At 43.2% G+C, this 26,983-nt stretch overlaps 1 protein-coding gene across 1 annotated transcript in view; it reads left to right on the forward strand.

The window, feature by feature from the left end:
* CNTNAP5 (contactin associated protein family member 5) overlaps positions 1-26,983 on the forward strand; it is a 777,193-nt gene that overhangs the window by 484,621 nt on the left and 265,589 nt on the right. Inside the window, exon 12 of the mRNA XM_084892213.1 lies at positions 24,743-24,862. Within this exon, the coding sequence (XP_084748339.1) occupies positions 24,743-24,862 (120 nt within the window). The remainder of the gene's footprint in view (positions 1-24,742; positions 24,863-26,983) is intronic.

A 26,983-nucleotide genomic window follows, 5' to 3' on the forward strand; every position in this document is an offset into this window, starting at 1 on the left:
GAGGATGTCAACTTTTTTTTCCTCTTAAGCATGACATAGTGCTTCTCCCATTGGGCAGTCAATAGGCAGGTATTGATTGGAAGCATATCAATATGTCTGGCTATCATACCCTACAGTCATCACAGAGAAATAACATTTTTGCTATTTTAATAGTGGGTAAATGGTCCTCTAACTGCATGGCATTTTATGGTTGGAATCAAAGAATGGAGGGGTGGGGATATTGCTAAATGGGTTTGTTTGTTTGATGTTTATTTGTTTATTCATTTATAAAGTATCTTTATTGTTGAAAGTATCACAGATGCCCCCTTTGATTTCTTTCCCATTGACCCTCTCCACCCAGCACTCGCCCCCACCCCAGACCTTTACCACACTGTTGTCTGTATCCATGGACTATGCATCTATGTATATAAATTCCCCTGTTAATTGTTCTCCACTCTCCTCAACCCCCGCTTTCCCTCTGAAATTGTCAGTCTAATGATTAGACCTAATCCATGCTTCTAGTCTCGATTTATTTTGTTCATCAGTTTAAAAGCATCACTCATGCCAGGACCGGTTTGGCTCAATGGATAGAGCGTCAGCTTGGGGACTGAAGGGCACCTGGGTTCGATTCCAGTCAATGGCATGTACTTTGATTGCGGGCATATCCCCAGTGGGGGGTGTGCAAGAGGTAGTTGATCAATGACTCTCTCTCATTGATGTTTCTAACTCTCTATCTCTTTCCCTTCCTCTCTGTACAAAAATCAATAAAATATATTTTAAAAAATAAAATAAAATAAAAGCATCACTCATATCTCTTAGTTCAGGTCAACTCACATTCTGAAATTATTCTGTGAGTTTCCCATTAAGATGTAAATAGATGCTTAACTCTGAAGGTTATCAGCAGATGTTCCCAGCTGCAAGTAAAAACACCTAAAAAAAAAAAATAGAAAGGTCAGTATTGTATTGTTGAGTCCACATCCTGCTTTATTTTATGACATTAACTACAGTTTTGTGTGTCATTACATTTATTCATGTTAACTCTCTATTGAGACTATAAACTCCTTTAGGAAAGGAACTGTGTCTTATTTATATTGGTACTAACTGCTTCAAAGTATTGGTGACATAGAGGACATATTATATATTTGATGAAATAGACAATTAAGCAGAAAATAATAATTTGGTGTGCTATTAGATGGGGACTTCATCAGGACAAGATGATGTATTAATTTTATATTTAAAAGACTTGTCTAATCCTTAAAAACATACTATAAATCTGCTGTTGGTTATACCTACACATAGATAAATGAAATAAATGCATGCAGTTATGTCAAGTTAATGGGATAAGGGCACTGTCAATTTCTGTGGAAGGTGAAAACTTTTTAGAATAATTGACCTTTTAGCAGAGACTTAAAGGATGAGAGAGAATAAGAGCAAGGGGATGTAAGAGTGAGCAGCATGTACAATCCCAGAGGGGCATGAAGGATCCTGCAGCAAAGAGGGAGCTTTGAGGTGCCCAGTATAGCTAACTGCATAGAAATAGAGGAAGGTTCCGAGGCAGAAAATGAAGCCAGACTATAGATAAGTTGAGAAGAAGCTTGCTTCTTGCTGAATATCTAGAAGCAGACGTAGTTTGTTAGATTGACTATAATGTTGGATTTGACATACTAATATTTATTTTGTTGTTTGCTTTTTTGCTTATTGGTTTCTTTTTGGAAATATAACAGATGTTTTTTATTGAGCATGTACTAAGTTGGGAGGTATGGATGAAAGACAGGGTTATTTGTCGGTAATTGTTGAATGACTAGATATGTTTTTACAATTGTATGGATAGCAAATGATGAGAGTTAGCCATTTAGAAAGATGGGATAAGACTTGAAAGACATATCTAAAATTGGACATAACTCTTAAAAAGAGATCAGACACAGCAAAGAGAAGGATGACTGTCAGTTTTTTTAGCTTAGAAAACTTTCTAACTGCGCATGGTGACTACGTTCACAGATCTGTATGAGCATGATGGTCTAATGTTAAATCCAGGCCATCAACGTACAAGACATACAACTCAGAGCAGTTGTGTGGGTTCTATGTGCTTCATCTTCCTCATTTGTGATATGGGCTAATAATAATGTCAACCAAGCTGGGATATTATGAGCATTTGATAAAATAATCTGGGTATTTAGTTGGGTTCCTGTCAAATGCTGTCTTCAGTTCAGTTTTGGATGTGGTGTTTGCATGGAGAGATGCTCACTTTGCAGAAGCAACTAGAAATCCCCAGAGAGAAGTCCAGATGAAGACCAAACTTCCTGGGTATATGGGTGCTGAAGCTTTTTTAGCATATGAGGTATGGTAGGCCAAGGGTGGAACTTGCAATGTCTCATTTTAAGGGACTCTAGAAGATACATCTGAGACAAAACTAAAAAGGAATGGTAAGGGAGAAAAATAGAACAATAAAACAGTGGAAATCTAATAAGCAGTAGGAAAGTTTTCAAGAATCCTATTTAATAAAAGAGTAATATAAAAATTAATCATGCCAATAAGTGCATATTCCAAATTAATGCAACCAAGATGGCTGCTGCCATGGAGAGAGCAGGAGGCTTGGGTTTCCCTGGCAATGGAGGAAGCCAAGCTTTCCGCATACCCTGGCCTTCATTGCCCCCCCCCCCCCCCCCCCCCCCGCTCAAGGCTACAAAGTTTCAATTATAAAAGATAAATAAATCCCAGATACCAGGGCCTCCACTTGGGTCACCAGGGAGTGTGGCCAGACTGCAAACTGCAATAGGCCCCTCATCCAGGCCACCCCATGCACCAAGGTAACCCCCACCCTGATCTGGGGCACCCTTCAGGGCAAACCAGCTGGCCCTCACCCATGTACCAGGCCTCTATCCTATCTAATAAAAAAGTAAATGCAAATTGACCATCACACCAACAAATAAGATGTCTTCCCCCATGTGGTCAAACATGGCTGCCTTCATGTGAACACAAGATGTCCGCCACAAGATGGCCAGCAGGAGAGGGCAGTTGAGAGGGACCAGGCCTACAAGCAAGGGAAGTTGGGGGTGATCAAGCCTACAGGAGAGGGCTGTTAGGGATAACCAGGCTGGCAAAGGAGGGAAGTTGGGGGAAACCAGGCTTGAAGGGAAGGGCAGTTGGGGGCGGGGGGCAACACAGGCCTACAGGGGAGAACAGTTGGGGGGCAACCAGACCTGCAGGGGAGGGCAGTTAGGAGTAAACAGGTTGTCAGAGGAGAAATTAGGCATCAATCAGGCTGGCAGGGGAGGCGTTAGGTGGTGATAGGCTGGCAAGCAGAAGCAGTTAGGGGCAATCAGGAAAGCAGGCAGGTGAGCAGATGGGAGCCAGCAGTCCTGAATTGTGAGAGGGATGTCCAACTGTAAGCTTAGGCCTAATTCTACTGAGACCTTGCCTAAATGGGCAGTCTAACATCCCTTGAGGGGTCCCTGATTGGAGAGGGTGCAGGCTGGGATGAGGGACACTCCCCCCCCCCTTGCACAAATTACATGCACTGGGCCTCTAGTAGATTATAAACACAAATGCCCAAATGATAGCCACAGGTAATATATGAAGATGAGTTAATCAACATGGTTGGTGATTATTGAATGACCAGATAGGTTTAAAAAAAAAAAAAAAAGAAATTGGAGAAAACCCAATAAGGGAAAGAAAGAAACCAGGTTTTGTTTGTTTGTTTGTTTCATTTATAGGTGACCTAAGACAGTATTAGAATGTAGTGGAATTTTCTGTTTCAAGAGAATTTGTTAACTGATAGTTTTTGTCAGGATGAAACAATTCAAAACTATTACCTGTTGTTAATATTGTTATGCTCTCTTTCAGAAGAAAAGTCTAATACCCATTAATAAACAATGTGTGATTACATGCATCAGACTGACTGCAGGGTGGTAGTTACTCCTTTAAGGGAGAGATTGGAGCAGGTTAAACTGAGTGTGAAAGAGTTGGTAAAGGATTGATCAGGACTAAAATAAGAGCCAGGCTTGGATAGGCAGAGAATTCTCAGGAGAGTGTTGTTCAAGGGAGAGAATCAAGGATGGAGTTTAAATAAGGATGCATGGAGAGTGTTTGAGTTTCACTCAAAGCATTTGCCTAAGAAGAAGAGAATGGACATTTGTTGAGCTTTTATTAGGTCAATAAACTGTACTCAGAGGGTTATATAAATCATCTCAATTTCTGAGGCCCCCTTATATTCTCTACTCTCATCTTATTGACTATGACAATTCTTCAAACATCTGGGTCTTCACATATGCAAATCTCTTGACCAGAAAGAATCCTTGTTACTTTCTTTGCCTGAGTCCTTCTGTGGATTCCTGGGAGATGTCTACACAGATCTTTTCTTGGTGTTGCTTTTCCTGTTCTTTCAGCATCCACTCACAGAGAACTTATAGCACCATATTAAAATGTAAGGTTTGGTTCTTGTTTTCCTTTCAAAACTGTAAATTTTTGTGCATTCCTCTGTATATCTGGCATCTACTTTTACATAGTAGATCAATAAACATCCCTTATAGCCAAAATGTTTAAAACCACTGAGCTGGTAGAAGTGGGGTTTGAACTCAGATCTATATGGCTTGAAAGTACTTCCTCATAACATTATAAAATTTCTAAGTGGAAGAAAAAAATATGTTAAGAAACATGCAAGATTTAAAAGCTTCATATCATAGAGAGGGACAAATGAAGGATATATATATATATATATATATATATATATATATATATTCACCTCAGATTGATTTTCTTCCTTTTGAACATATCTCAACAATTTAAGAGTTCCACACAGTCACTACCTACATGTTAATTTGTTTTATTTATTCTTTCCTTCATTTTTCTCAAAACACTTTCCCCTCATTAATTGAGACTACAGCACAGCTAACTTCAAATACATTGCATTGACAGAGTGCAAGAAATATAATCACAAGTTTTGGCTTTATTCCAAGTCCTTAAAAGTAATAAAAAAATTCCCCAAATGTGAGAGAATGTCATTAAGTAGAGATGATTTAATTGTTGATGTTGCCTTCCTTTAGAGAACCTCTATATTTACTTTGAACCTTGAGCCGTAAGAATCAGCATTTACTTCTACTTTCAATCAACAGAAGACGAATTACCCAAGAAAAACAAAGATCAAATATGTCCCATGAGTTAGAGGTAATCTAGATTTGGATACATACATATTAAACTCAACACATGAGCACAGATCTTCCATCTGTGCCTCAGCTGTGGATCCAGAATGACTATGTTGTATTTAAAGCTTTCTAGTCTTGGACAAATATTTTTTTCAGTTTTGGTAGCTTGATTTCTAAAGTAATAACTCATTGAAATAGTTATTGTGTGGATTGAAGGAAAGGAATGGAAAATATCTAGCATAATGTTTGAGATTTGGCATTTCTATGTTAAATGATTCTACTCTATATTTAAAATCATGTTTTTTGGAAGTTTAGGGATATTTTTCATGTAAGAGACATTTGATAATTTATCTCCCTATACTCCCAAATCATATAGATCTAGGGACACTGCTTCATTGCAGATTGCAAAGTAAGTAGCAGGAGCTGCCATCAGTAGAAGAGCTGAGAGGTGCGATGCTATGAAAGAAGAGGAGCCTGAGGCTCAGGAGGTCTGGGTCAGATCTGTCTCTGCCACAATGACCTTCAGCAAGTCATATGCTTCTTATAATTCATATTCCTCCTGGGACTATGTAAGTTATACACAGATTATACATGGTCCCCGCGGAAGAGGAATCTTATGTGCTCTGGCAGAATGAATCAGAATGAGCATGTTAATTCACTGGGGGGTGTTGGAATCACACTGTACAGTTCCTCTTTTCATCTTGGTTTTTTCCTAATGTTCTCGCTCAGAATAATATTGTCATCTATTATATAGTCCAACTCTCGCCTAAGGTTTAGAAAACAGTTGAGTACTTTTTCTCACTATTACCTCAAATAACCTTTAAAAACAAAACAGATGAAAACATCAGAGGTCTTAACCTTGGAACATTAGGTTAAATTAAACCACTGTGATTTTCATTTGGAACAGAGCAAATCAAAGAATAACAAGAGTTAAAAGCAATAAGAGAATTAGAGTGTGATTTATCAATAATAACTTATCAGCTTTATTTTAAATAACAGAATGAGACTTGACTATAAATTTTCATGATATGAAGGGAATTCTGGGTATGCTCAATTTGAAGCATCAAAAATATATTTTGATTATGTAATTGAGAGATAGAACTCATAAAATGCTCCTTCACTCATTAAAATTCTACAACACAACGACACTGTGGTGTGTGGCAAGTTATTTCTTTAATTTGAGTTTCACTGTGTCATATGCCCAGAGAAAATAATAGGACCTGTCCCTATTGCTGCTGGGATGAATTCATGAACCAGTGGGCGTGAAAACTCTTTGACAAGTTCCATTCTAACCCTTCCTTACAGATTCCTTCTTGCTATATATTTACATAATTGTGTTCTCACTGTAACCTTGGTGCAGGACAAGTGTTTAGAGAAAGGACTCGAGGCTCAGAGCAGTTTTGAATGGAGAGGCCAAGGACATTTGGTTACACGACCTGAGTAAGTCTAAAACCTAGATATTGTGGTTGTCTGACTTTGTCAGAGTGAGTACCCTGCAAATGTTTCTCCAGGTATATTGTACTCTACCTGTTGTTAGTAAAACTCTGATATAATTTTAAAACTTTATTTTGGTTACTATTTTCTAAAAATAACTCTGAGTATATTGAGTATATTATTACTCAGCTTCATACTCTCCACTGAGTTGATGTTAGGACCTGCTTCTCAGCTCAGTGAGTGTGGTTCTTTAATTGGAGTCTTCCTGAATCACAAACAGCTCCCAGTCATGGCCCCCTGTGTATCCATGTTATAGCAGCTCTGATCCACTTTTCATTCCTTAAACACATCAGCTTCTTTTTATCACACAATTTTTCTGTCCCTGATGTCCTTCCTGACTTTTCCTCCAGGTGATTCTGAGTTCTACCTCAGCATCTGCTTGAGTGTCTCCTTCCCATGCACACTGGTTGCATCTTTTGCTGTTTCTTTGCCAGGAGTTTCAGCTCCTTGGGGTCAGGCACTTTGGCTTTTCCACAAGCAGATCCCGGTACCGAGCATGTCCAGAATACTGCACGTGCAGAATGCATGCTGAAAGGATGGAGTTCTGATTCTGCACTTGTCAGCACTTCCTTGAACTGTATTTGCATGCTTTCTCTATTGGGAGAAGGTAAAACACAACACATCATGTGATACTCCACAGCATCTGTCAGCCTTCCTGTCTGTCCATAAAGAGAAATATTCTATTTTTAATTTGATGAAAGAACTGAGATTACTGCTTTGAATTCAAAGCACACGTTCTTAAAGATCTCCACATCAAGGCCCCTCTGACTCCCCAACTGACTTATAAATCGTCTTTCAGTTGGCAGAGTTGTAATGTATGATTTTAAGACACTAACATAAATAGGACTTTGTGTAAGTAAATATATGTCGAAAATATAAAAAGGAAATGAAGCTGTCCATCATCATGGCAGGACATGTAACTGAGTTTATTAGTCTGTCAAGGAGAAGATGTCAAAGTCAATTCTCAGCAGCACTGACTCCCTGCTGGCAGCTGATGTGATGATGAAGGCCTTGGCAATCGTCCCTCATCCCATCTCCCTGATCCTGCTGATGTGATGGCTGGAAGGGGAAACCAGTGAACCGGGCTGCTCACACTTTATTTCACTGCTGCATGTTGATGAAATGGTCATTCAATGGGATGGTCGTTACATAACTTGCAGACTGGAGATGCCAGGAGCCCACAAGCATTCTGAGTAGGACCTGTGCTTTGGCTTCTCCTTAAGATGGCCTGTGACCCAATGACAGCACTAGGAGGTTGTGAAAAAAAGCAGAAAATAAATGTGTGTTTTTTTAATTTGTCATTTTTGTGGAAAGAAATATAGAACTATGGAAATAGACTGCATCTTTCTATTGTCATGAACAAGTATAACTAATGCTAAGAGCAGGACCAACCCCTCAGAGCTCTGCTGTCATTTGCTAAGAGCCACCAGGCATTATAGAATGTTGTTCCTATTTTATTAAGAAATAATACATATATATTGCCTTAAAGTAGTTTAGAGGACAAAACTCTATGTATCAGAAGAGATTGACAAGACCCTTGATTCTTTGTTAAGTAATGGAATAGCAAAATTTCAGATTTCAGAATAGTACGGATGCCCTAAGGTTGGGCACTTTCCTATGATGAGGAGGAGAAAGGCCTTACTGGATGGCAGTGTTCCCACAGGGGGGGAGGGCATGGGGGATGGGAGCAACTGGAGACAGAAGGAATGCCTGCTCCTCAAAGATCTCACTAAAGGATCATGGAGCATTAATGCAGGAGTTGGGGGTCTTGATAAATGCCTTGGGGGTGAACAGGAGCTCAGGCTGGTGGAATGGACTACAGAGAGCAGGCTGGGCATGGCCAGGCTGGATGCCACAAGTAATTTAGAGCAGGGGTATTCTCTTTTATACTTGCTAATGCTTCAAAAATTTTCTCTGAACAGCATGAATCTTTTTTATTCTCTACTAGAGACCCGGTTCATGAAATTTGTGTACAGGTAGGGTCCTAGTCCTGGCCAGTGATCAGGGCTGGTCTGGCAATTGGGGCCCCCACTGTCACCTGCCTTGACCTGGTGCCACCTGCCAGCCAGCCCTGTCCCCCCTGCCACCAATCGCCATCTGCAGGGTGACGGGGATCCTGCTTGCACCACCATGGCCTAATGCCTCCCACTCACCATCCTGCCACAGTCCTACTCTCATCAGGGCCCACTGGGGCCTGCAGCACCTCCAATGCCGCCCTTAGCCAGTGCTGAGTCGCCAATGCCCACCATGCTCCATGCCATCCCCTGGTGGTTAGCACATGTCTAACTCCTGGTTGGTTGAAATCCCACCTGTGGGGAAAATTTGCACATTAGCCTTTTATTAAATACAATAGAATTAGTAGAGATCATTTCAAGTTCTCCTTTTTTTTTTAATCTTCATTTGAGGATATATATATATATATATATATATATATATATATATATATATATATTTTAGAGAGTTGAAGGGATGGGAAGAGACACACAGAGAAAAAGATCAATGATAAAGAGAGAGAGAGACCTATTGGTTGCTTCCTTCATGTGTCCTGACTAGGTTCAGGGATGGACACAACAACCCAGGAGCGTGCCCTTGACTAGAATTGAACTGGGGACCTTTCATTCCATGGGCTGACACTCTATCCATTGAGCCAACCCGGCTAAGGGCTCATTTTAAGTTTTTAATTATAAAGTAAAATCCTGCTAATGTAGGAATAAAGTGGAAGAGGAAAAAAGCGAAGCTTGAAATACTATTTCTGTGATAGTCTTCTCGGCTCCCATCATTCTCCCTGCTTAAAAAAAGCCCAATTCTCTAATTAGGAGAAAAAATAAAAGTGAGTGCATAGGTTCCTCTATGTGATTTCTCTCAGAAATCAAAGCTCTCCCATTTTCAATTTTCTAACATGACAACATAAAACGATCTCATTAAGGACTCTGTGAAATATTGGTAAAGTTTAGGCAAAGTTCAGAATTAAAAAAGTGCTTGAGAGTTTGTGGGAAATTGGATAACTTCAGATTGAAGTTCTCAGGAAGCTGAAACGGAACAAAAAGGGAAAGAAAGCTCACAGGTAAGGATCAGAGACACTCCCAGAGCACAGACTAGGCAGGAGCAGGGAGGCCACTGAGGCCTGAGAGGCACCGGATTGGAAAGACAGTGAGATGCTGGGTGTGAGATGCTGGGTGTGCTCCCAGCAGGACAGGCCTCAAGTGCCATCAGGGCTCCCACTGCAGCAAGCCCTCAGCCCAGCCCAGGCCCGTCCCGCATGGATGTGCTGCAGAGGAGGTGCATTCTCACCGGCTCCTTCACATAGGCCGGCTTTCTGAGATGCTTGGCACCACAGCTGGTGACTCTTCTGTGTAACTCCCAAAGGTTAAAATGCGGGTGCTTTGGAAACATGGTAACTGATGTTTCCTGTACATCAGATGGGAGTTTCAATTTCTCCCAGCTCCCTGTCACGCAGAACGAGCTTGCTTCATTTGGGGTGCGGCTGGAAGGGAGGCTGTGGTCACTGTGCCCTTGCCCCTGCCCGAGTGCCTGTCCTTGCTCCCCTCCCGTCAGGTCTCTCCTCTCAGGCCCGTTGGCTTCCTGGTGGTTTGTCTCTCCTCTAGTGGGGCATTCACATGACAGGACTTTGAGGCACTGGGCAGTGTGCGTGCATGCTTCCGATGGCTCGCTTAGTCTTCAGAACAAGTCCGTACGTAATTATCACTGTTTTACAGGAGAGGGACTAGTCAGCAGTGATGGGTAGCTTCTCCCAGTCTGGCACCTGTGGTTGAACTGGTTTTCAGTTCCTGCCTGCACTGTTCTACTTCCTGTGAGCTCACAGCGGAAGGAAGGTCTGTGCCATCAAACAAAGCCCAAGGCCCCTGCTCACCAGCCAGAGGAGCTCAGACACTTCTGCCATGTTTATAAGCAGCACCACGTGGGGCCCAGAACCAGGGGCCTGCACGGGGCTCAGCTCCCTGCTCTGAGTTGGTCAGACCGCAGTCCCAGAGGTCCTGGGAGCTGCAAGATTCCGGGGATCCCATTTAAGCTTATATTTTCTAAATTGTTTTTAGAATAAAAAAACACATCACTATAAATGGCAACTTTTTAAAAATTAACAAGCATGTGTATGTCCAAATTTAGAATATTTTTATCCACTCTGACAATGTTATAGTACTTTATTCCCTTACTAGAGTCCCGGTGCATGAAAATTTATGCACTAGAGGGGGGATCCCTCAGCCCAGCCTGCCCCCTCTCACAGTCCAGGAGCCCTCAGGGGTGGGAGGTGACCCTGTGATCAGGGTAAGGCGACACCCCATAATGCCTCTGCTGCTGCCACTGCTGGCAACACAAGCCTTGGCCAGCCGGGGTTACCTGAGCCTAGGGTGGCCCTGGGCAGCTGGGCAGCTGCCACCTGAGTTGCCTGTGCCTTGGGCCAGCCATGGGGGGCTGGGGGGCTGAGGGGACTGTGGGACTCAGGAGGCAGGTGCTCAGAGCAGCCAGACCCACCCAGGGGCAGGTCCAGCCATGCAGCATGCCTGCCACTCCAGGAGGGTTTTAGGCACCACCAGCTTTGAGGGTGTGACAGCCAATTAGCATATTCCCTCTTAACTAGATAGGATATCTCTTGAGCACTTTTTCTTTGGTTGCTTTCTTACATGATGTTTTATAGTGGTCTTTGTTGTGTGTTTGTGTTTTTTTGTTTGTTTGTTTTTTAATTGACTTCAGTGAGGAAGGGAGAGGGAGAGAGAGATAGAAACATCAATGATGAGAGAGAATCATTGACCTTTTGCTTTCTGCACACCCCACACTGGGGATTGATCCCACAACCCTGGCATGTGCCCTGATGGTGTATCAAACAGTGACCTCCTGGTTCATAGGTCGACACTCAACCACTGAGTCATTCCAGCTAGGCTGTCTTATAATTTTTTTTTACAGAGAATAAATGATAGTTCATTTTTCCTCTAGTATGGTTGATGTCTCTCTCTATTTTTAACTATCAATATATCAATCATTTAGAGCAGCGGTTGGCAACCAGTGGTCCTCAGAGCACTGGTGGTCCATGAGGTCTGAAAGGTTGGCGGCTGCTGATTTAGATAACACTCTATCCAGCATCACATTTAATTTGGATGATGTCATATAAACTTTCAAAACAGCCACTGCTTTTTACTTTGATGTAAAACAATGTAACAATAGAATATCTTTTAGGTATCCTTAGTACCAAATATATCTATTTTAGGAATATCTTCAGATGTTTATAAGCAAGCTTTCAAACTTGATTCCTTTCCCCATTTTGTAATAAGGTAAAATACGTACAATTTAAAATGTACTATCTTAGCCATTTTTAAGTGTACAGTTCAGTGGTATTTAATGCATTCATTATGTGTTACCATCACTACCATCCATTTCCAGAACTTTTTCATCTTGTAAATCTGAATCTCTATACACATTCAATAATACCCCTTATACCTTGTATACTTTTACGCATGTGGTTAAAAATGGGGAAATTCCTGTCAAGTTCATACATACATGTGTGGTTTAGAAGCAGTCCCGAGAGGTAGCGTCTGGTTACATCCCCATCAGCAAGCACCTCCTCCCCCAACCACCCCTCACCCCCCCACCCCGTGCTTCTGGTGCCAGATGCTGGGCTGGCACCCTCCTGAGGTGGCCCTGGCAGCAGGAGCCCCTAAATCACAGCGGCAGCACTGGGATCCCTGAGGGGACTGCGGACCACACCCTCTCTGGCCTGCCCCTTCCTGGATCCCAGTGTCTGTGGCATCTCCAGAGGGACCTGTCATGAGAAGGTGGCAGTGGGGCAGGCAGGAGAAAGAGGCAGCGCTATTTGCCAGGTGGAGTTAAATCTTTTATTTTAACCTATTCTCATTAAACATCTTACTTTTACAAAATGGGTAGCTTGATAACATGTCAACCTGGTTTGGCTAAGTTGTATTGCCCCCATTTTCTTTCCTAGCTATCTCTACTTAGGGGAAACCTCAAGAGAGACCTGTGGAGGGCTGAAAGGTGGAGGGAAGCAGCAGGCACGCTGCCCTCACCTGCTGGCATGGGCAGTGACAGACAGTGGGACCCCTCCCGGTTTCCATGGGTCCCCCTGGAATCAGGGAATGCTCAAGGGTTTGCTTGTTTTTCCTTCCTCATCTCATACCCGTTTCCCCTTCCAGATTAAACTGCATGCTCCAGCATCCCCTGGAAAACAGCTGCCTTACAGCTGCGTGCCAACTCCCACTGAGCCCTGGAACCTGCAGATCCCTGGCCCCCTCCCCTCGGCCACTCCCCTGCTTAAACCTGGCTAATGCACCTGTCTGCACAGCCACAGAACCCTGTGAGCTCTCTGCCAGGTTACCTTTGGGCTTTGCAGGGGGCCAGCAGCTTCAGCTTCTGTAGCTTTATCATAAATGTATCTCTAGCCCAAAGATTATGTCTGGGTTTCCCTTTTGGAGGTCACGTGGCTCATGACCAGCGGTGTTCTGTGACCCCTGGGAGGGTGCGGAGAACTGTGAGGGAAACCTGGGAGGGAATTAGAGGCTTCCAGTGAAATCTGGATGGAGACTGGCATCTCAGGCATGAGTCTCCTGGGTAACAAAGCCTTACATCCTCCCAGTAAGAGCAGCGTGGGGCATTGTGGTTTATCTTTGTGTCAAATACTATGTGGACTGCTCATACTAAAAGATACACATTTTCACTGTAAAACGCCCTCTTACAGTTAAAAAAATAGAAATTCACCGACTTGTACAGGAAGACAGTCTTTATGGTGTGCAAGGGCAAAAAAGTGATTTAATCCAGCGCCTGGCCTCTTGCAGAGGCTCTGGGCTCGCCCACAGAGGAGCAAGAGTGGTGGGATGTTCTCAAGGTACCTTCACTGGGATTTTCTTATTTCCCTTTCTATTTAAGACAGGTTTAGAAACCTATGGCCACAGTATAACTCTTTTATGAGTTTCTGTTGCTTTGCAGCAGGAGAGAATAAGGAGAGTAGAGCCAAACCAATGTCAGGTTCGCAGACTGCCCCTTCTCAGCGGGGTGGCCTGGTTGAGGCTCACTCACAGTGTAAGAACTCTGTGCATCATCCAGATAGAAGTGCTTGCCACTGGGCGGGACATTCAGAAATCACCTCCCAGAGACCGAGCTGCCAGGCCGGGCGCTGAGCAATGCCCCAGTGACTGAGCAAGGGAAAGGTAGACTGTCTAAAGAGGATAAACAATCACAATCCCCAAAGCTCAGCCAAGGGAAAGCTTCCTTTGTCACACAGCACACTGAGTGTGCAGTCCCATGGAGACTCGGGCCACTTCTGCTTATGGCTTCACATCCTCTGCGACCTTGGGAACATCCACCTGCCTGGGAGGGGAGGAAACATGAGAAAATACACAGGAGAAGCCTCTAGGGTCTCATATGAGCAAGAGGGGCCCATGTCCCCACCTCACTTCTTCTGGGGCAACTAGCCCACAGGTGCCATGCCATCCTGCCTCTGACCATTATGCATGCTGTCACCTGTGGGGGGGTGGAGGAGGCTGTGGGATGCTCGCCAGCCTAGGACACTACTACTCAGCTGCTCAGGCCCAACACCAGTGTATTGAGCATCCTGGCTATTTTTAGCAGGCCTGACTTTTTTTTTTGTAAAATATAAACTAGACTTTGAACATTTCCTCATCATTCCATGTTATACCAGGTATTGTAAGTGGTGACATGTCCATTTCTTCATGAAATGGAACAGAAATTGATTTTTTTTTTCCTTAACATTCCTCAAAATCAGTAAAACTATTATGGTTATCAGTATAGTACCTGCAGAGCAGAAGTTATGTGTGGAATCCACAACCGATGTGGAGGAAGGATGCTTACCCGCAGCTCGCCCGGCCAGGCTGCTGGCTGTGCCTGCAGGCCGATGTTCTCAGTCCACAGAGGACACTGTGGAACGGGGCAGAGGAGGAGCGGGAACTGACAATATTTAAACACCAATGATGTGCTTGACTATAAGTTTATTTCAAACCTTCTGAGAAGTGTATCCTTCATCAGAAAAAAAAAAAAAAAGTATTTCTGTCTATTTCTCTTTAATTGTTGCCTAATTAATTCTTATCAGGTATGATGTCACAGTCTCAGGGCTATTAGCAACACCCTCTTATGTTAAAGAAAACGGAAACTTAGAACAGTAATAAGGCTGTATTTCCAAAACCCATGAGCAGCTCAGCTAGTGTTGCTCAGTGGTGAAGCATTACCCCATGAACCAGGAGGTCACCATTTGATTCTGCTCAGGGAAGGTGCCTACGTTGTGTGCAGGATCCCCAGTAGGCGACGTGCAGGAGGCAGCCAGTCAATGGAAGTGAAGGCTGACTCCCATAAAACAAGCAGGGACGCTCCATGGTGATGTGGATCCACTGGCCGATGTGTGGCCCTCCCAGGGGCAGCAGAGAGGGCAGCAGAGAGGGCAGTGGACAGGCCGCAGAGGGGCCTCCTGGACCAGTGTGTCACTGAAACAATGGGGTTGGAGCTCCGCACCGGGAAGCTCCACTCACCAATGGCGCTTTCAATCCTGGATCCACGGACTTAGGGTGACACCATCTCCATTACTGTTCCCAAGCCACCCCTCTCCCCCTTATTATGCCTCTTCACGTGTAAAAGCCTGCAGTTAAGGAGTCTGTGTAGTTTGAAATGTATTTTGGATGGCAATGATAGATATAGGTAAGGCTTAGACTTTACATGGTATTAAATCAACTTGTAAACAAGTATTTCCTTCATCAGAAAATAGCATGTCTGCCTATTTCTCTTTAATTGAGGCCTAATTAATTCTTATCAAGTACGATGCCCAGACAGATGGAGCTGTCGGTGAGCTACAGGACCCTGGTCTTCAGGTTCAGCATGCGGAGCCCGCCCTGACTCCTGGGCCTGCCTGGTTGAGTGCTCCGCTCCCTTGGGGCGGCAAGGGTCCTGCACTTGTTTCTGCCCCAGTCTCTCCAGTCTCTCAGGAGGGCGCCTCTGCCAAGGATGCATGTGGCCTTCCCAGGACCCCTCCAAATTCAGCATCTGTCCTGTATTGAACACATACAGGACATGAGGCTAGCCTCTGAAAATACAGAAATATTCAAGAGCCAATTTCAAAAAAGTCATCAGATTAGTGAAAAGTAGAATTTAACCTCCTCCTGAACCTGAATTACCTTTGGAGAGTGGAGCAATGTCTTATTCACCTACGGATCCCTAGCTCCTGCCTCTAAACCCAGCATAGGGACGGGATGAGGTACAAATCTGATCAGTCCCTGAAGGACCTCGTACATGCACTCAGTCTTTTTTGTTTATGTGTGGAATCCACAAATGACAAAATGGTAAAAAGCTCTTGATAAATGTCACTATTTAATGGGTGTGGCTGTCAACATTTATTTAGAACAAGGCTTCTTAGGTTTTAAATTGCAAGAGAATCACGGAGATTTGTTAAAACTCAGTGACTACAGCCTCATGTGCAGAGGTTCTGAGTCAGAACAGAGTCCCTGGATCCATGTATCCTGTATGCTCAGGGCCCCAGTGGCGGCTGGCCTTCGGAGCACACGGCAGAAGATTCCCCACTTCCTTCCATGCACTCCATAACCTGGCCTGACTGCACATGCACAAGGGGCATGAGGAAGGTCATATTAAGGATGTGTGCATACTTCTACTTTAAATACAACACATTATTGGGGGTCATCACTGTCCATTTTATAGGTTCATTCATTGGATCACCGGGTAAGGATGACAGAATATATAAACAGGCATATTAAAGACAAGATTTTCAATCTCTATTTAGCAACTGTTGCTTCATTTTATCTTTGTTTCACTGAAAGTGTTATGGGTTCTAGAGAAGAAAATGGAATATTGGTATGGTTTGGGAGGGAGGTGAATATGGACACAGGCATACCACTTTGCTTTGGGATGCACCAGAGGTAAGCTGACAGGCCTGCTGCTCTATGAACACCGTGAGCCAAAGGACAGGGCCCCAGGTGCTGGGCACTCAGTCCTGGAGGAATCCGGAGCACCTTCTGGGACCTGTCCCATGACCTAATCCCTGCCCCCAGCTTGGTTCAGCTTTATGGAAATATAATTCACATAATAAATTTCACCCATTTAAGAGGTAGAAGGTCGTTGTTTCTAGTATATTCACACAGTTGTATGTACAATCATGACTACCCCGGGAAGAACCCCCGTACACTTTAGCAGTAATTCCTCACTCCTGATGACCAACCCCTCAACCCCTACCCTAGCCCCTGGCAGCCATGGGACACTGTCTGTCTGAACATATGGACATTTCACCTAAAGGGAGCCATCCTATATATGACCTTTGTGACTGGTTTCTTTCCCCTAACATCATGGTCTGGCAAACTGCAGCTCAAGAGCCACATCTGGCTCTTTGGCCCCTTGAATGTGGCTCTTCCACAAAATACCACGGCCTTTGAGAGTCTATTTTGAAGAAGTGGTGTTAGAAGAAATTTAGGTTTTAAAAAAAAAAATGGCTCTCAAAAGAAATTTCAACCATTGTACTGTTGATATTTGGCTCTGTTGACTAATGAGTTTGCCAACCACTGCCCTGACATAATGTCCTCAGGATTCAGGATCTATCGGTATGTGTCATGGGGCACATCAGCACTTCATCCTCTCCGGCTCAAAGGATATTTCCCATATGCAAATATCACCTTTGTTTACCACACATCAGTTGATAGGCATTTGGATTGTTTCCATTGTAGAGCTGTTGTGAATGATGTTCCCATGGACATTCATGCACAGAATTCAATGGGAACATTGTTTTTATTTCAATATAGTAGCTATCTGGAAGTGGAGTTGTTGGCTCATCTTTCCCTTTTTATAAAGCTTTTATTTTGAAATAATTCATTGCAAATTGAAAAAAAAAATTGTATCGTGAGATCATATATACCCTTTACTCGGTTTCTCCAATGGTAACATCATGTATAACTGTTGTATATCATCAAAACCAGGAAAATGACATTGGTAAAATGCACAAAGCTTTTTCAGAATGTTCCATTTGACATGCACTCCCATGTGTGCATGTATGTAGGGGAGTGTGTGAGTGAGTGAGTGTGCATGGTTCTGTGCAAGTTTATTATGTGTAGTTTTGTGTAATCAGCACCTTAATCAAGATGCAGAACATTCCATCACAAGCACTTCTTGTGTTGTCCTTTAATAGCCACACACCCATCTCACTCCCATCCCAGCCTTTACCAACCACTAGCCTGCTTCTGCCACCACTAACCTCTAGTTAAGCAGTGAAAATGTTACAGAATCTATGTCTATTTTCAGCCTGTACCAACTATGTGCAGATTGGGACATCAAAATATCTATTTTCTACTTGAATCCCTTGACATTTTTTAGCTAATTTCAGAAATCTCATCAGTTTTAACATTTTTTTTTCCTAATTAAAACCAGGCCAAGGCAAACCTACTGCACAAGGAGTTTGATAAATTACATTAAGTAGCTATTAAATGCAAAAAAGATTCTCAAGCATTTATTTATAGAAATAATTTGATCTTATTTATGTCTATAGACCTATGTACATCTATAACTAAATATGCAGTCACTTGGTAAATATTAGATTTCTGGGGACATGAGAACAAGGAAGGAAATCAGACGGAAACATTTTTAAAGCCTTAAAAGTACTATTTACTTGTCATCTACGTTTTATATCTATGCCTATAGTCTTACAATACGAATGTAAGTGGTGAGGCAGAAAAACCATAGCTCTGACCTTGGTACTTGAAAAGGTGAGTCTAAATAAAACTATTTTGCTGTCGAATACTATCATTATTTTTAATGAGAATGGGCTTCACAAGGACATTTTAAATTGTACCTTAGGCAATAAATTAGCTGCCAGGACTAGATTCGGACTATTTTCCTTAAATATGAAAACACTGATTTAACTGCCCTGTCTGGCTACATTTTATATCTGCTTATATTAATTTAAAAATCTGTTCTAAAGAATGTTAATATGTCCATCAGTGTCCTTTTCATTAGTGGCACAGATCTTTGTGTGCCCATAATGCCAGGCCTTCCCATCAGCACTAGCACTCACTGTTTGTAAGGGAGACAAATCTTGCCACTTACAAAGCTTCTTTTATTTTTCCTCCTTGGGCATCTTCTTCCAGCAGGAAAACTGATGGTTGTCCTAGAGTGGCCTCCGATGCCAAGCCAGAACTTGTATAACACATAGAATGTTTTTTTAAACGAGTGGAGATGATAATTTAATTGTTCTCCATATATCTAAATAGATGATGGATAGATGATAGATAGATAGATAGATGATAGATAGATAGATAGATAGATAGATAGATTGATAGATAGATAGACGATAATTTTGAACCTCTCTTGCATTTTTGGATTAAACCCCCCACTTGGCCTTTATGTCTTTTTAAAATATACTATTTGGCATTAACTGCTGATTATGTAAGTTTTTAGTGATATTCACAAGTGAATCTGAAGTTTTCTTTATTGGTGTAGTCTTGGCTGTATTTGGGGATCACCTTTCGGCTTATTGATAATGGTGAATGGCACCAGAATATTAGAACTCAATCCTTGAGTTCAACTGAGAAAAGAATTCAGAACCAAGAAATCAAATAAAAGTGAGAGTTTATTTAGAAAGAACTGAGCCAGCCAGCTGTGCTGCATGGACTTAGGAAATATATTGCAGAGGCAAAAGAAGGGCCCTAGGGGCTTAGGAGAAAGGCAAAGAAAGTACGTCTGAGGGAAGGAAGGAGGGAAAGGTGCAGCTTGTTCCAAAGCGAGAGAGAGAGAGAGAGAGAGAGAGAGAGAGAGAGAGAGAGAGAGAAAGAAAGAGTGCACTAGGTTCTTTGTCATAAGGTGTTGTATCTATTTTCTAAAGGCAGCAATTTTCAGGAGAGGATTTCAATAGAATATTCATCAGCTGTCCAGGTGTGTCCTTTCAAGGTCATGGTCTCTACTGATTGGTCAGCACTAGGAGAGGGTTATTGGTCATTGCATCAGATCCTGATGTCAGCCATAGCATTGCTCTGTCTGATTTTGCTGCTTCTCTAGGTCTAGAGCTAAAACACAACTGAGGCTTAGATATTTTCTCCAGTTTGACCAAAACTCTGTCTCTGTTCTCTGGGGTCAAAGGCTCTACTTCTAAGATGATGTGGTGTGGATCAGACCTCATTGTCTTGAGGGTTTAATGATTAAAGGAAGTAGTCATGAAAGGCCATTAAAGTGGTCATCAAGGCCTTCTATGGGAGTCATATGATGCTCTTCTCTGGCCTCTTGTTTCTCCTCTTAGGGGTCTACCACGTGACTAGTGACCTGCCAGGAAAGGAAAGCTCAGGGGAGGGTATAAACCACATCACCAGCTGATATGCTAGGCCAGTGGTCGGCAAACTCATTAGTCAACAGAGCTAAATATGAATAGTACAATGATTGAAATTTCTTTTGAGAGCCAAATTTTTAAACTTAAACTTTTTCTAATGCCACTTCTTTAAAATAGACTCACCCAGGCCCTGGTATTTTGTGGAAGAGCCACATTTAATGGGCCAAAGAGCAGCATGTGGCTCTTGAGCCTCAGTTTGCTGACCACTAGGGGATAAAAGGTCACCAATTAACCACTGCTAGGCCCTGGGCGACCTTCTGTATCTAGCCTATTGTTCCTATTCTGCCCATCTCTGTCTAGCTGCCTACTACATCACTCACTCTGAATAACTATTTGAAAGATTTATTTCCCCCCTATGCTTTGGAGAGGTATAAGTAGCATTATAATAATCTACACTTTAATAGATACCTTATGATTCTAATGTCTTGTTATAGAGGAGACTTTTAAATAGTTTTTATTTATTTTATAGAAATTGGTCTTTTAATATTTTTCTATTTGTATTGGGGTTAATTTTGGTAAACTTCAAGACCATTAATTACCTGAGGTCAAAAACTATGTATTTTTCATTTAGTTTCTGAGAGCCTAGCTAAAGTTACTGAGAAGTCTGGAGGGCATCAATAAATTTGTATTCACTTCTTTTGCAGTGTGTGAGGCCAGCAGTACAGGAGGAGCAATGTAGCTTATAGGTAGTGGGGTTATACTTCTTGGAAGTGTGGGTGGACTCAACATATGTATTACTTTCACTTCCTTCTAAAGTTTCACATAAACAGTAGTGAATGATATAAATTTCCTTATATGGCTCAGCCTGCAGCTGATCAGAGAAGCACCTTGAGTCTTAACCACAACCAATCTTTCAACTTTAGTGATGGGGTGATCATAGAGATCTAAACACTTACATGGCTGGGAGTCAGGGAAGCTGGAGGGAGAGATGGCCCATCTGGAGCAGCAGCTGGCATGGCGTGGCCAATGTACATTAACAACTGAGGTCTGCCGCTAAGTGACAACATGTGTAACTATAATAGTACCTCATGCCCTGCACTGACTTTCCAATCATAAAATAAATGTGTGTGCGGTGTCACTTCCACCTTCCACATCACATGTCAAAGACCCTCTAAATTATAGAACCTAACAACACCAAGAGAAAGCACTGAAGACACTAACATGGGGATTTCCCAAGATGTGGTCCATCCAGGTAATACTACAGGGCAGTCCTTGGAGGACAGACTACCCATATTTGCTTGCAGCAATCAGTAATTTAGACTACTGTTAATATGAGAGGACTACAGAAGAGGACCTGGCATTGCAGAAGAGAGTCTAACATGAAAGACACACCCACAATCCCGGGGAAATAGTGTGTTTTAAAGAGATGAAAATGTCAAAGAAACTATGTTATAATTAATATTTTCACAGATATTAGAGATATATTGCATTAATGAATCAAGAATTGCATAATATTAAAAAGGAAATGTTCAGAGGGAAGAATATAACTCTATTATAAGAATAAAAACTCTATGGACCTTAAAATGTCACAATTGAAATAGCAAAAAGCTTAAACTAACCCTAATGAACTAGGAATTAAAGGCCGACATCTCTGCACAGAAGGACGGTTGGGTCTATAAGTCCTTCATAACAAGCCTTGTGATTCATGATCTAAAACCCACAAGGCTTGTCATCACTAAAAATGTCAAGTAAAAACCTTACCAAAAAGAGGAAACATTTCATTAAACAATGCAATAATAATAGCAATAGTGATTACCATATATATCATGAATTTTCTATGTGCCAAGCACTGTGTGAGGTGCTGTCGGTGGATTATCTCTTTGAATCCTCACTACATTGTACCTAGATACATTTATACCTATTCCACATGAGAAAACTGGTGCTTTGAGAGTTCATTAGCTATCTATTGTTGCACCATGAATCACAGCAAAATGTAGCAACAGACACCGCCACTTTTTTTATGCATCATCGTACATACTTTTTGCATTTTAATTTCTTTATTGATTAAGGTATTACATATTTGTCCTCATCCCCCCATTACCTTCCCAAAACCACCCACCACCACTCACCCCCATGTTATCTGTGTCCACTGGTTAGGCTTATATGCATGCATACAAGTTCTTTGGTTGATATCATCTGCCTACCCCTCCTCTCCCCTACCCTCCCTCCGAGGCCTGACAGTCTGATAGATGCTTCCCTATCTCTGGATCTGTTTTTGTTTATCAGTTTATGTTGTTCATTATTTCCCATAGATGAGTGAGATTATGAGATATTTATCTTCTCTGACTGGCTTATTTCACTTAGCATAATACTCCACCACTTTATAGTTTCTCTGGGTCCTTGAGCAACTTACTAGTAAACTGCATGGTTCTGGCTGGGCCTCTCACCAGGCTACACATAAGTGTCAGCGAGAGTTGCAGCCTTTGCAGGGTTTGGCTTGTAGCTCTGCATCAGGGACCGCTCCCATGGCACATCTCCTGAGGGTCCATGCTCACTCATGTGGGCCTTTCCTCAGGGCCGCCTCTGCATAGCGGTTCCCCAGAGTGAGTGATCCAGGATCACCCAAGGTAGGAGCCACTGTCTTTCCATAATCAAGTCTTGGAAATGACATTTATCCCTTTTGTCATATTGTCTTAGAGAAACATCCATAAGTCTAGCCCACACTCAAGGGAGGGCATGAATTCATGAGCAAGAAATGAATACCAAGAGGTGAGGATAGAATGAGCTAGCTTAGTGGTTGCCTACAGGTGAATTGGCTTTTCCAACCTCCAATAGGTGTAAGTGGTAGCCCTGTGATGCAAAACGATCCACTTTAACTCCAGTGTTCGAGCTCTTTTAAAAAAATGTTTTTTTTTATTGATTTCAGGGAGAGGAAGGGAGAGAGAGAGATAGAAACATTGATGAAAGGGAAATATCAATCAGCTTCTCTTACAGGGATGGAGCCCACAACTCAGGCAAGTGTCCTGACCAGGAATTGAATAGTGATTTCCTGGTGTATGGGCAAATGTTCAACCAACTGAGCCATACACACCCGTTGGGCCCATGGCTTCTGTTCTTTTTTTTTTTTTTTTTTTTTTTTTTTAAATATATTTTATTGATTTTTCACAGAGAGGAAGGGAGAGAGAGATAGAGAGCTAGAAACGTAGATGAGAGAGAAACATCGACCAGCTGCCTCTTGCGCACCCCCTAACGAGGATGTGCCCCCAACCAAGGTACATGCCCTTGACCGGAATCGAACCTGGGACCTTTCAGTCCGCAGACCGACGCTCTACCACTGAGCCAAACCGGCTTCAGCAATGGCTTCTGTTCTTAATCCTTGTGTAACCCCCCAAAATGCCTGGGTGAGACAGCAGCAACCCATTCACAGGTTTGGTATGTTGGAAGTTTGGGAGTGGCTGGGGAGAGACACCACACCTAGAGATGACTTCCACACACGAGACACATACCCAAAGTGTTACTAGGTTTGCGGAAAGAGAAACCAGCTGTATATTATGGTCAGTATGTAGAGTGGAACTATAACTCTCTCATTTATTCCCCAGTTCAGAAAGTGTATATGGATGCAAGAGAGAAGTCCATGAGTGCAAAGATAACCTTGAATTCACTCTAATTTATAAACGCTCAAACCCTCTCAAGATTTAGAATTTTATCAGTAATGAATTATTTGAGGCACCCCTCATGCTTGATCATGACAAACTGCAGCTTTATTTTCCTAGGACAGGACATTCGTCACAGGGCCACATTGACAAAGGTGAAGATCTGGTGCTTTATCTTTAAGGCTTTTGGGACCCACTGTCTTTTAAGCATGGGATGATGACACGGTTGGATGTGTACCTGCTGCTCAGAGTTATACCATTTTGTCTAAAGCATCGGGGAACTTCCTGCATTCTCCTGCATAAGGCAGCAGATGCCTCATTCACACCCTCCCAGCTTCATTTATGTTGGTGTAATGAGATTTCTATGTTTCTCCCATCTGGTCAAGGTAGTCTATCTCGGGGCCCTGTGCCTGCCTCTCTCTGAACACAGACAGACCTTTGAGGCAGCAACGAGGCTGGGAGCTTCATAAGGCCCAGGCTGATCGCCTTCATGTTCTGTCGTCTAGTGGCGAACACTTTTGACATATGCTAAGGACTCGGTAAATGCTTATTAAGTTAAAATAAACTTTTTTTTTAATTGATTTTTTACAGAGAGGAAAGGAGAGAGATAGAGAGCTAGAAACATCGATGAGACCGGTTTCGGCAAGTTAAAATAAACTTGATTGGGCACCTACTATACATCAGTCACCGAGTTGAGTTCTTGGCAGATGTTAATAAGATAGCACCATTTTACTTTATTAGTATAAAGTCATGACTGTATGTGTCCATTCGGTTTTTCATTCATTGATCAAACTCCTACTGTGAAGGTGGCACTCTGCCAGATGATGGAACGTCTGCCAACAACACTCACACCACTCTCACATGTTGTCACTGGTCCTCCTAGCTCAACACACTATGCAGGCATCTAGGAGGGACACACCCATCGGCACCCAGAAGGTCATAGTCCAGGGAGGGGGGCACTAGGAGGGGGTGACTTCCTAGCTGGTAAAAAGCGTGACTGGTAAGGTGAATGGAGGGGGGGACTCCATCAAGTATGGGGATGTTGGTTTGTTAAGACTCGAAGGGAAGTGGAGGTTATAGGGGAAGGAAGGAAGTCCACATTAACAGTCTGCAGAAGTAGAAGTCACTGATGCATCTAAGGAATATGCAGAGCCCTGCAACTTCTCTTCCCTGCTGCCTTTGTGTCTCCCCAGCCCTCTACGAGCGATCCTGCGAGGTGTACAGGCACCGAGGGAATACGGCGGGCTTCTTCCACATTGACCCAGATGGCAGCGGGCCGCTGGGAGCTCTCCGTGTGCACTGCAACGTCACAGGTGAGGTGCGGCCCTCGGTCAGCTCCATCTGCTGGGCGAGGGCTCATGGCCCAGGGGGCTCCGTGGCTAGTGACTCCCTTGCAAAGAAAAGACCACGTTCCCGGGAAATGGAATTTTAGTAAATGATAGAATTAGCAGCTGGGTTATTTTCATGAGAGAAGAAAACTTATTAATAGTCTTCATGTTCTACCAAAACCAAGACTTAATTACCAAGCATTTCCCATAGAACTTGTCATGGATATTTTCTGTCTTAGAACTCAAAACCAGAAAGCACATGAAAACAACCAACCAACCAAAAACCAAAACTCAGCACTTACAGGAAGCTGGGCTCAGGTGGTAGGAAGGGCTGGTCAGTGCCTGGCCCTGAGGACCAGGAGTCGGCATTCTTCCTGAGCTTCGCTGCAGAACATCGAATGAATAGCACTTGCTACCTCTCAGAGCGGTGAGGATTAGGCACATCCCTGTGTATTGGAACAAGCAGTCAGACCAGTTATCCATAGATGCCTAAGGGAAGAGGAAAGTGAGCTATTTTTTTTTCTTTTTAAAATATATTGTATTGATTTTTTACAGAAAGGAAGGGAGAGGAAGAGAGAGTTAGAAACATCAATGAGAGAGAAATATCCATCAGCTGCCTCCTGCACACACCCTACTGGGGATGTGCCTGCAACCAAGGTACATGCCCTTGACCAGAATCGAACCTGGGACCCTTGAGTCCATAGGCTGATGCTCTATTCACTGAGCCAAATCAATTTGGGATATTTGTTTTTTTTTCTGGAGATTTTATTTATGGTGCCTTTTTGTTCTAAAGTGCAGAGGGACCTAGTCAGAGTCAGTTGGTTCATAGGTTTAGAAACTGTCTGATCACTACTTTATTTTGAAAAATAATTCCACAAAGCCACAATTTGATGTAATAATTTCCCAGAAACATAGCACGGCGAGTGCATTCTCCATTGGGAGTGTGATAATGGCCACATCCACGGTTTGGGGATCCCAGCCTCGTTTGGAGAACCAGCAGAGCCATGCAGTGAAACAGGAGCCAGGGAGCTATTGAGATTCACTGAGTCCTCCAGCCCCAGGCTCCTTTGCAGCAAGGCTCTGGGGAAATGCAGAGAAATAAGACATAGTCACTGTCCTTTATGAGGCAGTAAAATTGGTGACAACAGAATGCAAAAATCACAGGTAGACATGCAAGCAAACCTTTTCAAAAATGGTGATTAAGGACACTTAGCAATTTGCCCATCTGAATACAAAGGCCACATCTTTTTCTGCAGAAAATGCTAGCTTCATGGGATTGATTGCCATTTCATTGAATTTCCATAATTCGTTATCTGCAATATACATATATACTAGCTGCTTCTCCCCAGCTTTATAAATAAATTATGATGCTGTTTTCTTTTGAAGGTTTTGGTTAACTAAAATGCTAAACAGCCTGAACAGTACTAGGTAGGGTTTTCTGTGGATCCTAGTTATTAACTCAGGTAGAGGTCCAGTGCATGAATTTGTGCACCTTGAAAGGAACTATGGGCTGTGAGACTGCAGTAGGCACAGGGGCAGGACTCAGCCCACCCTCTGAGCCCCCACCTGGCCCCTCCCGCCACTGCTGGCAGCCCCGCCCCTGCAGCCTCAGCTCCCACACACTGATGGCGCTGGCCCCACTGGCACTTGCTATAGAGTGGAGCAATTGGGGCTGGCACCACAGTGGGTGAGAGCAGTGGCTGTTGCCAGGATTGCCCCTCAGAGCAGGGGGAGGTGGGGAAACCCTCAGGAGTGATCAGGGACAGCAGCCACTGCTCACACTTGCTTATGGAAAAAAAAACCAGGCACTGGCAGCGGATGTGAGTACAGGCTCCAGTGCTGGCTCCAGGTGCAAGCTGGGCTAGCGCTGGCAGTGGGCATGAATGGCAGCTCCGGTGCTGGCAGTGGGTGCAAGCACTGGGCAGGACTGTGGCGTGCAGGAGCAGAGACTTTTCAGTAACCACCAGAGGCTCGCCCCAATGACAGCAACCAGCACCCCGTCTTGGTCTGGTGTCCCCGCTCACCTGCTCCACCATCCTGCCACAGCCAACGCCCATCATATTTCATGCAGCCCGTGGTGGTCAATGCATGTTATAGCAACTGGTT

This window comes from Pipistrellus hanaki, assembly GCF_964339955.1.
Source record: "Pipistrellus hanaki genome assembly, chromosome: 8".
Taxonomy (NCBI): domain Eukaryota; kingdom Metazoa; phylum Chordata; class Mammalia; order Chiroptera; family Vespertilionidae; genus Pipistrellus; species Pipistrellus hanaki.